We start from the raw sequence: 15,419 nt of genomic DNA, 5'->3' as shown, positions 1-15,419 counted from the left end.
TTCCCAAGCTTTTCTTCAACAGATTTGTTAAAAGCAGTTTGTGTACTAATAAATTCTTTAAGCATAGCTTCAAGTCCAGGGGGTGTGTTCCTATTATTGTTGTAAGAATTCCCATAAGAATTACCATAGCCGTTGCCATTATTATAAGGATATGGCCTATAGTTGTTACTAGAATTGTTCCGGTAAGCATTGTTGTTAAAATTATTATTTTTAATGTAGTTTACATCAACATGATCTTCTTGAGCAACCAATGAAGCTAACGAAACATTATTAGGATCAATATTAGTCCTATCATTCACAAGCATAGACATAATAGCATCAATCTTATCACTCAAGGAAGAGGTTTCTACGACAGAATTTACCTTCTTACCTTGTGGAGCTCTTTCCGTGTGCCATTCAGAGTAATTAATCATCATATTATCAAGGAGCTTTGTTGCTTCACCAAGAGTGATGGACATAAAGGTACCTCCAGCAGCTGAATCCAATAGGTTCCGCGAAGAAAAATTCAGTCCTGCATAAAAGGTTTGGATGATCATCCAAGTAGTCAGTCCATGGGTTGGGCAATTTTTAACCAAAGATTTCATTCTTTCCCATGCTTGTGCAACATGCTCATTATCCAATTGTTTAAAATTCATTATGCTACTCCTTAAAGATATAATTTTAGCAGGGGGATAATATCTACCAATAAAAGCATCCTTGCATTTAGTCCATGAATCAATACTATTCTTAGGCAGAGATAGCAACCAATCTTTAGCTCTTCCTCTTAATGAGAAAGGGAACAATTTTAATTTTATAATATCACCATCTACATCCTTATACTTTTGCATTTCACATAGTTCAACAAAATTATTGAGATGGGCAGCAGCATCATCAGAACTAACACCAGAAAATTGCCCTCGCATAACAAGATTCAGTAAAGCAGGTTTAATTTCAAAGAATTCTGCTGTAGTAGCAGGTGGAGCAATAGGTGTGCATAAGAAATCATTATTATTTGTGGTTGTGAAGTCACACAACTTAGTATTTTCAGGAGTACCCATTTTAGCAACAGTAAATTAAGCAAACTAGATAAAGTAAATGCAAGTAACTAATTTTTTTGTGTTTTTAATATGGAGAATGCAAACAAGACAGTAAATAAAGTAAAGCTAGCAACTAATTTTTTTGTATTTTGATTTAGTGCAGCAAACAAAGTAGTAAATAAAATAAATCAAGACAAAACAAAGTAAAGAGATTGGATTGTGGAGACTCCCCTTGCAGCGTGTCTTGATCTCCCCGGCAATGGCGCCAGAAAACAGTCTTGATACGCGTACAGCACGCGACCATTGGGAACCCCAAGAGGAAGGTGTGATGCGTATAGCGGCAAGTTTTCCCTCAGTAAGAAACCAAGGTTTATCGAACCAGTAGGAGCCAAGAAGCACGTTGAAGGTTGATGGTGGCGAGATGTAGTGCGGCGCAACACCAGGGATTCCGGCCCCAACGTGGAACCTGCACAACACAACCAAAGTACTTTGCCCCAATGAAACAGTGAGCTTGTCAATCTCACCGGCTTGCTGTAACAAAGGATTAGATGTATAGTGTGGATGATGATTGTTTGCAGAGAACAGTAGAACAAATATTGCAGTAGATTGTATTGATGTAAAAGAATGGATCGGGGTCCACAGTTCACTAGAGGTGTCTCTCCCATAAGATAAACAGCATGTTGGGTGAACAAATTACAGTTGGGCAATTGACAAATAGAGAGGGCATGACAATGCACATACATGATATGATGAGTATTGTGAGATTTAATTGGGCATTACGACAAAGTACATAGACCGCTATCCAGCATGCATCTATGCCTAAAAGGTCCACCTTCAGGTTATCATCCGAACCCCTTCCAGTATTAAGTTGCAAACAACAGACAATTGCATTAAGTATGGTGCGTAATGTAATCAATAACTACATCCTCAGACATAGCATCAATGTTTTATCCCTAGTGGCAACAGCACATCCACAACCTTAGAACTTTCTGTCACTGTCCCAGATTTAATGGAAGCATGAACCCACTATCGAGCATAAATACTCCCTCTTGGAGTTAAGAGTAAAAACTTGGCCAGAGCCTCTACTAATAACGGAGAGCATGCAAGATCATAAACAACACATAGGTAATAGATTGATAATTAACATAACATAGTATTCTCTATCCATCGGATCCCAACAAACACAACATATAGCATTACAGATAGATGATCTTGATCATGTTAGGCAGCTCACAAGACCCGACAATGAAGCACATAAGGAGAAGACGACCATCTAGCTACTGCTATGGACCCATAGTCCAGGGGTGAACTACTCACGCATCACTCCGGAGGCAACCATGGCGGTGAAGAGTCCTCCGGGAGATGATTCCCCTCTCCGGCAGGGTGCCGGAGGTGATCTCCTGAATCCCCCGAGATGGGATTGGCGGCGGCGGCGTCTCTGGAAGGTTTTCCGTATCGTGGCTCTCGGTACTGGGGGTTTCGCGACGAAGACTATATGTAGGCGGAAGGGCAGATCAGGAGGCGTCACGGGGGCCCCACACGCTAGGGCCGCGCAGGCCCCCCTTGGGCCGCGCCGCCCTAGTGTGGCGGTGCCCCGTGGCCCCACTTCATCTTCCCTTCGGTCTTCTGGAAGCTTCGTGTGAAAATAGGCCCCTGGGCGTTAATTTCGTCCAATTCCGAGAATATTTCCTTACTAGGATTCTGAAACCAAAAACAGCAAAAAACAACAACTGGCTCTTCGGCATCTCGTTAATAGGTTAGTGCCGGAAAATGCATAAATATGACATAAAGTATGCATAAAACATGTAGATATCATCAATAATGTGGCATGGAACATAAGAAATTATCGATATGTCGGAGACGTATCAGTCGCGCGCGGAAAATGATGCGGCTGACACTTTGTCCAAGTTAGGCTCATCCAGGCAGGAAAGTCCTCCCGGAATAGCCTTATCTCACCTCAGAAAGTCGTCGATCAAACCAAGCCTGGAGTCGTAGTCAATTTATGTTCCGAAGTCACACATTGTTCTGATGGACATTGATAATGTAAAACCGGGACTACGCCATCTAACCTGGGCACTACGTCATCTAACCTGGGGACTGCGTAGTCAAAACTGGAAGAAACTATGTCGGTGGACTGCATGGAGATTGATATGCCAGTTTTTGTCGTTCGAGAAGCACCATCATGGGGAAAACGGTAGTTTACCAACGGAAGAAACAGAATCAAGAAGAACCCAAAGGAGATCCAAAGCTTATAGCATCATCAACAGTGAGCTGTACAAAAGGAGTGTCACAGGAGTCCTGTAGCGCTGTTTGGAACCAGAAGAAGGTAGAGATATGCTCCAAGAAATTCACCAAGGGGAATGTGGTCATCATGCCTCATCAAGAGCTTTGGTTGCCAAAGTGTTCCAGCATGGAGTTTACTGGCCCACTGCTTTGGAAGACACCGAGGACACGGTCCGGAAGTGCAATGTATGCCAAAGATAGAGCAAGCAAAACCACACCCTAGCATCCGGTTTAAAGACAATTCCCATAACTTGGCCATTCGTTGTTTGGTGCCCGGATATGTTCAGACCATTCAGGCCGGCGAGAGGAAACATGACCCACATGTTGGTCATGGTGGATAAGTTTACAAAGTGGGTGGAGGTCAAACCGATCCGGAAGTGCGATGGACACACAACCGTGAAGTTTCTCAAAGACATTATCCTACGGTATGGTTATCTGCACAGCATAATTACGGACAACGACACAAAATTTGCCCAGGCAGAATTTTCGTGGTTTTGCGAGGATAACAAAATCAGGCTTGACATCGCCTCAGTGGCACATCCGCAAACTAATGGGCAAGTGGAAAGGAAAAATGCACTCTTTTTGTCCGGTATAAAGCCCCAGCTTATTGAGCCGCTCCAAAAAAAGCCAGGATGTTGGCTTGATGAATTACCATCTATATTGTGGAGTCTAAGGACCACACCAAACCAATCAACCGGTTATAAACCATTTTTCATGGTATATGGAGCAAAAGCGGTCATACCAACCGACATTATCCATGACTCACCACGAGTCCAACTCTATATAGAAGAAGAGGTCAAAGAGGCCAGAGAAAATGATGTCAGCTTTCTCGAAGAACAAAGAGAATTGGCACTCGCCAGATCAGCTATATACCAGCAAAACCTCAAACGCTATCATAGGAAGGTTAATCCAAGGGTATTCCAAGAAGGATACCTAGTGCTACGTCTGGTGCAGCACACTGCAGGATATCATAAACTTTTTCGATTACTGTTAGAGATGCTCTATTAGTACGGATGCACACACAAAAAACTAAGAAAAATAAATCATGCTATGGTACTCCAGTCTTAGCAACAATAGTATAACCACCACCAATACATCACCCGAAATCCAGGCTCTCCACCAGCGACGCCTCCAAGAAGTGAACAGTGCACAAGCACCATGATCACCCGATCAAAATATTTTAGGTCTTCATCTTGGAGATAGTCCCCGCTCTCAAAACAATGTCTTCAACAAGACTACTGACAGACACAACTAATTAAGACCAGACCTTGGATTCTCACCCTAAAAGGTAGAATATTGAATTTCACCTGTGATGCTGCCCCTACTTGCATGTTGTTATTACGAGACCCAGAATGCACATAAATTAAATAATATCCCTCACCACTAGCATGCTCGTTAACATTTGTGTCGGGGGGGATGACCCCCGGTAGGTCAAGACTTGGCAAATTAGCCATGTTAAGATACTAGTAAACCGGATTAAGAGGTAATCCGAATTACAAAAGTTCGGTTTAATGGTGTTTGATGGTACGATCCGGTATACCAGGAGAGGTATGCCAGAGTAAGGGCAACCGGTGATATCTAAGCCGGAAGAACGTCCGAAGGAACCAAGCTCTGAGGATAGAGAGAAGAATCCGGTTTGTTCCGATTATATTAACTGGGATCGGTATAGCCTCAACGGCAACATGTTGGCACCTGGTCAAAGATTCCCTCTAAGGCCTTAGGACATAGAGGAGCTAAGCAGTTCAGCTTTAAACGAAGCCCTGAAGCCAAATCAGAAGGATGACGAAAAAGGTGCCGGAGGTCGACCAAGCGAGGTCACCAGACCAAGGATGCATAAGAGGGCATCACTCCTAGAGCCAAAGGAGCTTTATAAAGTAGCTTAGCTAAGCAAAGATACCCTAGGGTTCCTTTCCTTGTAAGCCTCCTCTCCAATATATAAGGAGATGAAGGGCACCCCCATGCGGGGGGATCGATCAGTTAGGAATAGAGGGCCCTGGCTAGTAAGCCGTACATCGTCTACCTCTGGCCTTCGACCAAGTTCTTGCCATGTTCCTGTTGATCCAGAAATCTAATATGAGCTGTGTGTTTTCCACCTTCATCTTACCCTCCTCCGGATCCTCTTGCGTATATTCGGCCCCAACTTAAGCTATCATATGGTATCTGTTCACCACGACGACAATTTTCTCCTCTCACAGCTCCCTCTAGCCTCCCTCATATCAACCCACACACACGAGCAACACCGATTTTGACATGCCCCCTATGTCTCCGCTATTGGCACCATTTTAGCTCGTGAATTTTTTAACAAGACATTGTGGTATTGCTAGATATGGATCCGATGAAGCGTTTTTCATCCTTTCTTTTTAACCAAAAGAAAGCTTCAGTATAAGAAACGTGATGTTTTGGCTCATAGATATAGATGCATCCATTATGAATTTTTTAAAAAAATAAATATATCCGGATATTCTATTGTTTGCACACAATTTTTTGCGGGATAAGATTTTTTTGTGGTCTATGTAAATAAGAAAAAAACATGTCTCATGAAGAAGCTATTTCGGAGCACTCAAAATTATCTTTTTTACACAAGCTAGAAAAAATAAAAATAAAATCCGCAAAACTCAGTGTGCAACCATAGAATATCTAGCTTTACATCCTAATATTTTTTTCAGAAATGTTTGAACATTTTGAAAACATTTGGATTTCCCCAATATAAGTGTCTATTTGATTCAATGGATTCTGATGGAAACATCTACTCATGCCTCATTTTCGAGAATCCTTTATTCCTTACAAACTTTCATGCATAAGAATGAAAATAGCGATTGTCCGCCAGAATTGTTCGTGAAAGAAAAACCTACTGCGTCAAGTGCAGCCTACGCTACCGCAGCTGAGCGAGGTCGACGATGTCGGAGAGATCAAGAACATGGACTGCGGCCTGGTACTGTGGCCACACGGACCGAGCTGGACCTTGTGCGCAGGAAGATTTGTGCGGGATCGAGAAGTGCTCCTGACGTCAGTTCCCTGTTATTAGGAAAAACAAGTTGGATTAGCTCCCTTAATCACAGCCATCGGGCTCCTTTGAAATTCGTGCAAAAAAGATTCGGAAAGCACAGGAGCACTTCCCCCCATTGCACTATTGGGCGCACAAGTTTGTAGAGAAATGCAATGGCTTGCCAATTGCTATTGTGTGCATTGGGCGCCTCCTGTCATTCAAGAGCGCAACATTTTTGGAGTGGGAGAATGTATACAGAACTCTTGAGATGAAATTTACAAACAATTTCATCCTGGATATGAACATAATCTTGAAGGTTAGTTTGGAAGACCTGCCACACAACATGAAAAACTGTTTTCTTTACTGCTGCATGTTCCCAGAGAATCATGTGATGCAAAGGAAGTGGCTAGTACGGCTCTGGGTTGCAGAAGGATTTATTGAAGCGAGTGAGCATAAGACACTGGAGGAGGTTGCAGAAGATTACTTGACCGAGCTCATCAACCGATGTCTGTTACTGGAGGTTAAGAGGAATGAATCAGGGTATGTTGATGATTTCCAAATGCATGATATCCTTCGGGTATTAGCCCTTTCTAAGGCACGCGAAGAGAACTTTTGCATTGTCCTTGATTACTCGAGGACTCATCTTATTGGAAAAGCACGTCGTTTATCAATTCAAAGAGGGGATATTGCACACCTTGCAGAATCTGTTCCGCATCTCCGTTCCTTGCTTGTTTTCCAAAATTCGCTAACTTTCGGCTCACTTCGTTCATTCTCAAGGTCTGTTAAGCTAATGTCTGTACTGAATCTGCAAGATAGTTCAATTGAGGGTTTGCCAAATGAGGTGTTTGACTTGTTCAATCTGCGTTTTCTGGGCCTTAGACGAACTAAAATTGCAAATCTCTCACGTCATATTGGAAGGCTACAAAATCTGCTTGTTTTGGATGCTTGGAAAAGCAAAATTACCAACCTACCTGTCGAAATTACAAGGCTCTGTAAGTTGACACATCTTATTGTCACTATGAAACCATTGATACCGTCTATGCAATATGTTCCTTCTATTGGTGTACCAGCACCTATTAGTGGTATGTGTTCTTTGGCAAGTCTGCAGACATTATTGTTGGTGGAATCTAGTTCTGAAATGGTCAATTACCTTGGTGCTCTAGTTCTGTTGAGATCATTCAGCATCAGTAAAGTTCAAGGTCGCCACTGTGAAAAGCTGTTCATAGCTATTACCAATATGGTTCATCTAACACGGCTTGGGATCCATGCATATGATGATGAGGAAGTTCTGCAACTCGATGCACTCAATCCACCTCCATTACTTCAGAAGATTTTCTTGCAAGGGAAATTAGATAATGAACCATTACCTCGGTTTTTCTTATCGATTGGTACACTGAAAAGCCTCTCCATTCTACGACTTGTCTGGTCAAAACTTCAGGAAGATATGTCCTGTTATCTTGAGGAATTACATCAGTTAGTAAAACTTCAACTCTATGATGCATTTGATGGCAATAAGATAAACTTCCGAGCAACGTCATTCCAGAAACTTCGAGTACTAAAAATCTGGGGAGCTCCACATCTCAGGCAGATCACGATAGAAAGAGGGGCACTGCCCAGTTTGGTTAATTTGAAGCTCCTACTCTGTCCAGAGTTGAAGTTGTTGCCAGGTGGCATTGAACATGTGAGCACTCTCGAAGAGCTAACTTTGAATTCTACAGCAGAAGAGCTTGTGGAAAGGGTTCGACAGAAGAGAGAGGAGATCATATCACATGTTCAGAGAGTTTACGTCGGTTTCGTCAGGAACGGCGAGCTGGCTGCAGAGAGGATTCAGTAAATGCAGTTACATCCAGACTGCCATTGGTTCTTCTCTGCTATAATTTCTTCAGCCATTATATGGCATATGATGTAACACATAACCTCCTGTTTTTATCCGCAACATATCATTTTTAGCGCCTTTTGAAGTCTTCGTGTGTCCATGTTTCTGTTTGTGTTTGCTATATCTAGGTAATTTTAATATGATTTGTAATATAATCGTCAGCCTCGCGGCACGGTGCTGTTTTTGCGTTGCATGACTGATGTTTTTACAGTTTCTAGGTCTGAATAAATAAATTCTTGTATTTTTATGGACACCTTTTGCCTTGGCTAGCAGTTGAGATGTCCATTGCGATGCTACTAACTTCAACATTGGAAGAAGAATCTCAACAAGGCCTAATTCACTGACGCCTAACTTCAATAGATGCAAGCTATATATTTCTTTGGCTATTTTCCAATTGTAGATTCTAAAACATAAGTTTTGCTCAGCACAGTTCACTAGTGCCTAAGCATCTTACTGTAAAAAAAAAGTAGTTATGAAAGAGCGAAGTACGCTGACGCTTAACTTCAATAGGAACAAGCAAGTATAAAGTGAAATGTAAAAAACGCAGGCTCGTCACAAGGAGCTGGAACTGGCGATCTGCTTCCATCTAGCGAAGGCTTTCCAGACCTTAGCCGAGTCAAACACGGGGTAGGAACCTCTGAACTGGATGTGGTAAGCTGAGGAGGCAGAGTAGACACCGTTTGTCGTCCACAGCCAGCAGATGGAATCAGGTTGGTACTCGACCAACTGAACCTCGGGTGCAGGATGGTGGCCAGGTCCATGAACTCCGTGAACTGCACAATGGTGGATACGCACGCTACCGAACGGATCCAGGTGTCATTTAGGTGCTCGGCGCTGACAGCTCGGTTCCGTTATGTGTGAGGGCTCCGGAGCTTTTCAAGATTGCATGTGTCATGTTCAATTGTGTGTTTATTATCTTCAGCCTCGCGACACCGTGTTGTTTATACATTTTCTTTGTTGCTATTCTTCTGGACAACCTTTTTGCCTGGACTAGCAACTCAGATGTCCATTGGAGATGCTAGTAAATACAGCATTGGAAGAAGAATCATATCAAGGCCTAGTTCATTGACGGCTAACTTTATGTTTCGGTGTGGATATTTTCAACTGCAATTATAAGTTTGCTCAGCACAGTTCACTACATCTTACTAGTGTGTATGCTTCAACCAAGATCAATGGGCATGTTCGGCAATTTTGACATGCAGAATGTTGTAGGAAGCATGCAAGCAATTGTAGAGGGCCACAAACACATGCAGGCAAGTAGAAAGTGAAATGTTAAAAGACAGGTCCCTCATAGTTCACAGTACACTGATTGGAATCAGGCTAGAGCTGGCATCAACTGCCACATGTTACGATATGCTTGCTATATATATTTCTGTGAGGCTATTTGTCAACGGTAATTATATAACATATGTTTGGTTCAGCACAAGAAAGTATATGTGCATCATCACTGTAAAAAATAGTATCTCAGTATGTTTCAGCCAAGGGCATGTTCAGGGATTAAGATATCGAATTGTCAAAGGAAGCATGCAAGCAATTGTAGGTGGTCACAAACACATGCAGACAAGTAGAAAGTAAAATGTTAATGCGCAGGCTCATCATACTTCACAGTACTCTGCTTGGCATCACAACTGAACTTCCATCAATTACCACAGGTTACAGCAACCATGTTCCATCAGACATCAGTATATCACAGACAGCAAAGTTCACCTAACACACCCATTCATCCGTCCACCTGAATAACCGAATGTACAGCACCTACCAATGTTTAACCTGTCAAAACAGCTCACAGCGGCCCAAGGAAATCACCAGCCAGTGTCACAAGGAGCTGGAACTGGCGATCTGCTTCCATCCAGCGGTGCCCCAAGACCTTGAAGCGGACGATGGTATTCTTTTCCAGCTTTGAGTAGTCCTTCAAGAACATCGGGTTGTCGCCTCCTGAGTACTTGTACTCTCCCATCGTCTTATACGACAGAAAGATGTTCTCCATCGGTCCAGATTTGAGGAACACGCCATGCTTCAGGATCTTTTCCACACAACCGACCAAGATCTCACCCTTCATGGGCTTCTGAGTGATGCAGGTAAATTTGACCGGGAAAAGAACATCTCCGGTCAGCTCACGAACTTTCCCTTCAGATATCGCCTTGAGCTCATTGACAGCAATGTAGTAGCCATGGTCCTTGGAGGCCTTCCTGTTTGTTATGTCCTCCAGAAGACGCACGATGATGGACTTGCGGAGCAACAGACCCTTGGGGCTCAGCTGGTCAGGAGAGATCAGAACATTCCAAGACATCTCCACCTCAAGGAAAACCATGGTTGATTCCCTGCCAAAAGTCAAATTTACACAAGAAATCAGCCTATTAGTGGTGCATCAATCCCTCACCGAATATCATAGAGACATGTGCTTAAGGAATTACAAGGCATGGAAACTTAAAATGCACCATTATGCTACAACAACATATTAGGCATCTGCACTAAAAGCTCAAATTTACAGATTTTTTCTTCTAATGTTCTACACCCTATATTACATCTCTCTGTTTTTCACACATCAACTGTAGAAAAAGTGAAGTTTGGTCAACTTATAAGAAGAGTTGGGCTGCAGCATTCTTATACCAAAATTTTGCACAGATCCCAAAATCTCATTCTTAAGTGAAATAATTCCTGCATTCTGTTCTTATTGCAAAGGGCGGTACCGCATTTCACCCTCACGGGAGAGCCAAGCAATGAAAGACCTCTATGCACAATTGGCATATGCACGTGCACCAATGTACCGGTTTTGGACCCCTTGCAGCCTGCACCATGTATAAAGAAGTTTGTTCCTTCAAGTTCAATTGCCTACTCAAAACTCCACACCAGAGAGGACATCTCTCTTGCAACAATCCCATAGATGTGAAAAGGTGCCGGAAATTTATCAGCATTCAAAGGCCCCAACTGTTATTACTACTAGATTTCCGCCATCATCGATGCTAATTTTAGCAGTGGGATATATCCTAATATAACGCCCAAAAGGGAGGCATGTATTTACGATGGCTACTAACATACCAAACATGATCTAAATTCTCTCAGCTGCTTGTTTGCTCAAGACTTTGTGCAAAATTTTGTAAGAAGGGCATAATAGCATTTCTAAGATAATCAACTGATCATAAAAGAAAAAGGAACTAGTATATGCGATAACCAGGTCTGTTGCAGTATCAAAAACATATTAGGCATTTGCGCTAAAAGCTCAAATTTACAGATTTTTTCTTCTAATGTTCTACTCCCTATATTACATCCATCTGTTTTTCACACATCAACTGTAGAAAAGTGAAGTTTTGGTCAACCTATAAGAAGAGTTGTGTTGCAGCATTTTTATATCAAAATTTTGCACAAATCCCAAAATCTCATTGTTAAGTGAAATAATTCCTGCATTCTGTTCTCATTGCAAAGGGCGGTACCGCATTTAACCCGCACGGGAGAGCCAAGCAATCAAAGACCTCTATGCACAATTGGCATATGCATGCGCACCAATGTACCGGTTTTGGACCCCATGCAGCCTGCACCATGTATAAAGAAGTTTGTTCCTTCAAGTTCATTTGCCAACTCAAAACTCCACACCAGAGAGGACATCTTTCTTGCAACAGTCCCATAGATGTGAAAAGGTGTAAGAAATTTATCAGCATTCAAAGGCCCCAACTATTATTACTACTCCCTCTGATCCCAAAAGAGTGTCTGATATGCAATTTTGCTGAGACACCCTTGCTCTTTCTATATTATCAACCCGCACTCCCATCTGCTACAAATGGCGCTGGAGACTGACCGCCACGGACGGGGCGCATGCGGCATGCAGTTCGTTTCTGTAGTGTGTGTGGACCATGTACGCACATGCAGCCAATCAATTTGATCAATCTAAAATGGGCTAATTAGAAAACGTAAGTTAGACTGTGGCTTTGGACATTTTTTTAGGATCGGAGGGAGTACTAGATTTTCGCCATCATCAACGCTAATTTTAGCTGTGGGATGTATCCTAATATAACGACCAAAAGGGAGGCACGTATTTACAATGGCTACTAACATAGTAAACATGATCTAATTAATCTCAGCTGCTTGTTTGCTCAAGATTTTGTGCAAAATTTTGTTAGAAGGGCATAATAGCATTTCCAACATAATCAACTGATCATGAAAGAAAAAGGAAACAGTATTTGTGATAACCAGGTCTCTTGCAGTATCACCAACATATTAGGCCTCTGCACTAAAACCTCAAATTTACAGATTTTTTCTTCTAATGTTCTACTCCCTATATTACATCTCTCTGTTTTTCACACATCAACTGTAGAAAAAGATAAGTTTTGGTTAACTTATAAGAAGAGTTGTGCTGCAGCATTCTTATATCAAAATTTTGCACAAATCCCAAAATATCATTGTTAAGTGAAATATTTCCTGCATTCTGTTCTTATTGCAAAGGGCGGTACCGCATTTCACCTGCACGGGAGAGCCAAGCAATCAAAGACATCTATGCACAACTGGCATATGCACATGCACCGACCGATGTACCGATTTTGGACCCCTTGCAGCCTGCACCGTGTATAAAGAAGTTTCCTTCAAGTTCATTTGCCTACTCAAAACTCCACACCAGAGAGGACATCTCTCTTGCAAGAGTCTCATAGATGTGAAAAGATGTCAGAAATTTATCACCATTCAAAGGCCCGAACTGTTATTACTACTGCATTTCCGCCATCATCGCTGCTAATTTTAGCAGTGGTATATATCCTAATATAACGGCCAAAAGGGAGGCATGTATTTACAATGGCTGCTAACATACCGAACATGATCTAATTAATCTCAGCTGCATGTTTGCTCAAGACTTTGTGCAAAAATTTTGTTAGAAGGGCATAATAGCATTTCCAACGTAATCAACAGATCATGAAAGAAAAAGGAACCAGTATATGCGATAACCATGTCTGTTGCAGTATCAATAATGCTGTAAACAAACCAAGCGCTGGCTTGGTGGCTACAGCTCATGGTGGTTTGCTCGCCCACCCGGGTTCGAGGCACAGGGTACGCAGCGGAATTGAATGGGGTGCTATCCGTGTGAAAAAAAAAAAGATGCTAGAGAGGTCACATCTTCTACCTAACAGCGTACAATTAAGGGAGGGATCCGTCCCCCTTTAGCCACGTTCTCAAACATCGGTTAACTTGTGAGATTAGTGTACGAATATCGTGGACCAGATAACTAGGAATCAAAACATTCCTGAAGGAAGCACCCATATCATATATCCTGAACATGCTGTACAGCCAAACGCCATAAATTTCAAGGTGGAACTTTTGGACCCTCTACCAAAATTTTCCTGATCTGGGCACAGCACGGATTGCAAATCTTTAATCCCGTTATCAGGGAACGCATGAATACCATCTCCTCTCAACCGAAGGAATTGAAACATCGTGTGGGGTTTAGGCAAACCCCCAAAGATTTGGGGGCAAAGGCGATGTTTTATTAGATCAATCGAATCTAGAACGCGACTAGATGGATCCTGACGGACAAGGATTCGGGTTTGATTGCAAACATTCAGCAACGAACGACAGCGCTGGAAATTTAGGGGATTAGGGGAAAGGTCTAGAAAGACCTAGGATTTCGGAATTTAGGTTAAAGAACAATGGGCAAAGGGACAAGTGGAGAAATTTAGGCATGGGGGAGGTGGATACCTGACCGCCGCCGCTCGCCCGCTAGTTTGCACCGGAGATGGCTGCCGCGCGCTACTGCTGGTCGCCGCTGTGTCCAGAGAGTGAGGGGGGAGAGAGACAGAGAGAATCAGAGCAGTGCAGAGCCAACAACTCTAGTGGAGTATTTTACAGCAGCAATACCATGGGGTAGAAATATCTACGGAATTACCCTGCTGGCACCGCACACGACAGGAGGCTGCTGAGCTGTTTTCTTAATTAGGGCCTCTTTGATTTTAAAGAAGGCGCCTTAAAATATTAGTGAAGGGAAGGCATATGAATAAGATTTTTTTTCTTATGATGACACCATTGATTCAAGGGAATGGAGAACAGGAAAAACCGAGGATCTTTGGTGTAGATTTTAAAGGAAAAAAAACAAAGGAGTTCTACCATCGACTGAAATATCTTTCAATAATTTATACTAAGCACAAAGAACAAGGAAAATGATATAAGTTGCATAATAGTGACACAATGTTACCTTTGTAGTTTTAACCTTGACTTGGTTATGCAGTTTTTATTTCTATGTTTTTTCTATTTTCTCCGAATAAAACACCCATTTTCACGGGTTTTTTGTGTGCGTTTTCACAATCCTATGTTTTACACGTTCAAAGACTATCATATTCCTACATTTTGGAGATTGTCCCGCGGATGAAGGATGCCCTTAAGGTGCTGAACTGATGATCGATGCAATAACACGATGATGTCATCGAATTTGCTTCTCCCTTGAACAATTTTTCTCTTGATTGCTCTAAATTTTTTCAGGCCATTCAAAGGGAAATTTCCTTTACCCCTCTTGTGATTAACAGACCAACTACCAGGCTTGGAGCCGCCATGGCGTTATACACCTTTTCCTCTTTCTCGAGGTCTATGAATGATGGCGTCCTCTCTAGATCAGGACAATGATGAATTCATGTGCGTCTCCATAACAAACTCACTACCACTATTTACCTCTGGCGTCAAAGAGAATGAGAGCAGTGCTAGAGCCAACTATTTTACAGCAGCAATACCATGGAGTAGGAATATCTGCGGAATTACCTTGCTACCACCGCACACGACAGGAGGGTGCCATCTGTTTTCTTAATTAGGGCCTCTTTGATTTTAAAGAAGGCGCCTTAAAAGATTAGGGAAGGGAAGGCATGTGAACAAGATTTTTTTCTTATGATGACACCATTGATTCAAGGGAATGGGGAATATGAAAATGGAGGATCTTTGGTGTAGCTTTTAAAGGAAAAAAAACAAAGGAATTCTACCATCCACTCAAATATAATTTAACAATGTAGTAAGCACAAAGAACAAGTCAAAGGGCCTCGCAATTCGTCCTATGAATCAAAGGGGCCCTTAGATTGCTTCATGATTCATGCTAAGAAATGAGTTGTTGCAACTATAGCTAGCCATGGGCAGCCTGGCCCGAACTAAAAGTGTCGTTGCCTAATCGACGGTGCTCCGGAGGAGGGATCCTCACGAGGGGGAGAAGAAGTAGGGGCCATAGGGCGGAGTGCTCTCGGGACGGTGGTACGCGAGTTACCCAGCTTCGGAACACCTGCACGATGACAGGGCCTACTGCTGC

The 15,419-nt window shown here is 42.5% G+C and overlaps 2 protein-coding genes across 3 annotated transcripts in view; one reads left to right on the top strand and one right to left on the bottom strand.

The window, feature by feature from the left end:
* The window catches only part of LOC127331056 (disease resistance protein RPM1), a 29,886-nt gene extending 21,478 nt beyond the window's left edge, over positions 1–8,408 (top strand). The window contains exons 2-3 of the mRNA XM_051357139.1: positions 6,166–6,231; positions 6,359–8,408. Of these exons, the coding sequence (XP_051213099.1) occupies positions 6,166–6,231; positions 6,359–8,119 (1,827 nt within the window). The 3' untranslated portion in view covers positions 8,120–8,408. The remainder of the gene's footprint in view (positions 1–6,165; positions 6,232–6,358) is intronic.
* A 1,325-nt stretch (positions 8,409–9,733) lies between these two features.
* Positions 9,734–13,989, bottom strand: LOC127291980 (DNA-directed RNA polymerase V subunit 7-like). Of its 2 annotated transcripts, none has more exons than XM_051321335.1 (2): positions 13,838–13,989; positions 9,734–10,482 (listed from the first exon to the last, which is right to left on the bottom strand). In XM_051321335.1, exon 2 carries the CDS (start codon positions 10,470–10,472, stop codon positions 9,945–9,947), a length of 528 nt encoding a protein of 175 aa, XP_051177295.1. In that variant the 5' UTR covers positions 10,473–10,482; positions 13,838–13,989; the 3' UTR covers positions 9,734–9,944. The 2 variants fall into 2 exon arrangements, with proteins under 2 accessions (XP_051177295.1, XP_051177288.1); XM_051321328.2 differs by lacking the exon at positions 13,838–13,989 and adding an exon at positions 10,852–11,140.
* Positions 13,990–15,419: the final 1,430 nt, after the last annotated feature.

This window comes from Lolium perenne, chromosome 1 (genome assembly GCF_019359855.2).
Source record: "Lolium perenne isolate Kyuss_39 chromosome 1, Kyuss_2.0, whole genome shotgun sequence".
Classification (NCBI taxonomy): domain Eukaryota; kingdom Viridiplantae; phylum Streptophyta; class Magnoliopsida; order Poales; family Poaceae; genus Lolium; species Lolium perenne.
Note: the sequence above shows the minus strand (reverse complement) of the source record. Positions and strands in the feature narration are given on the sequence as shown.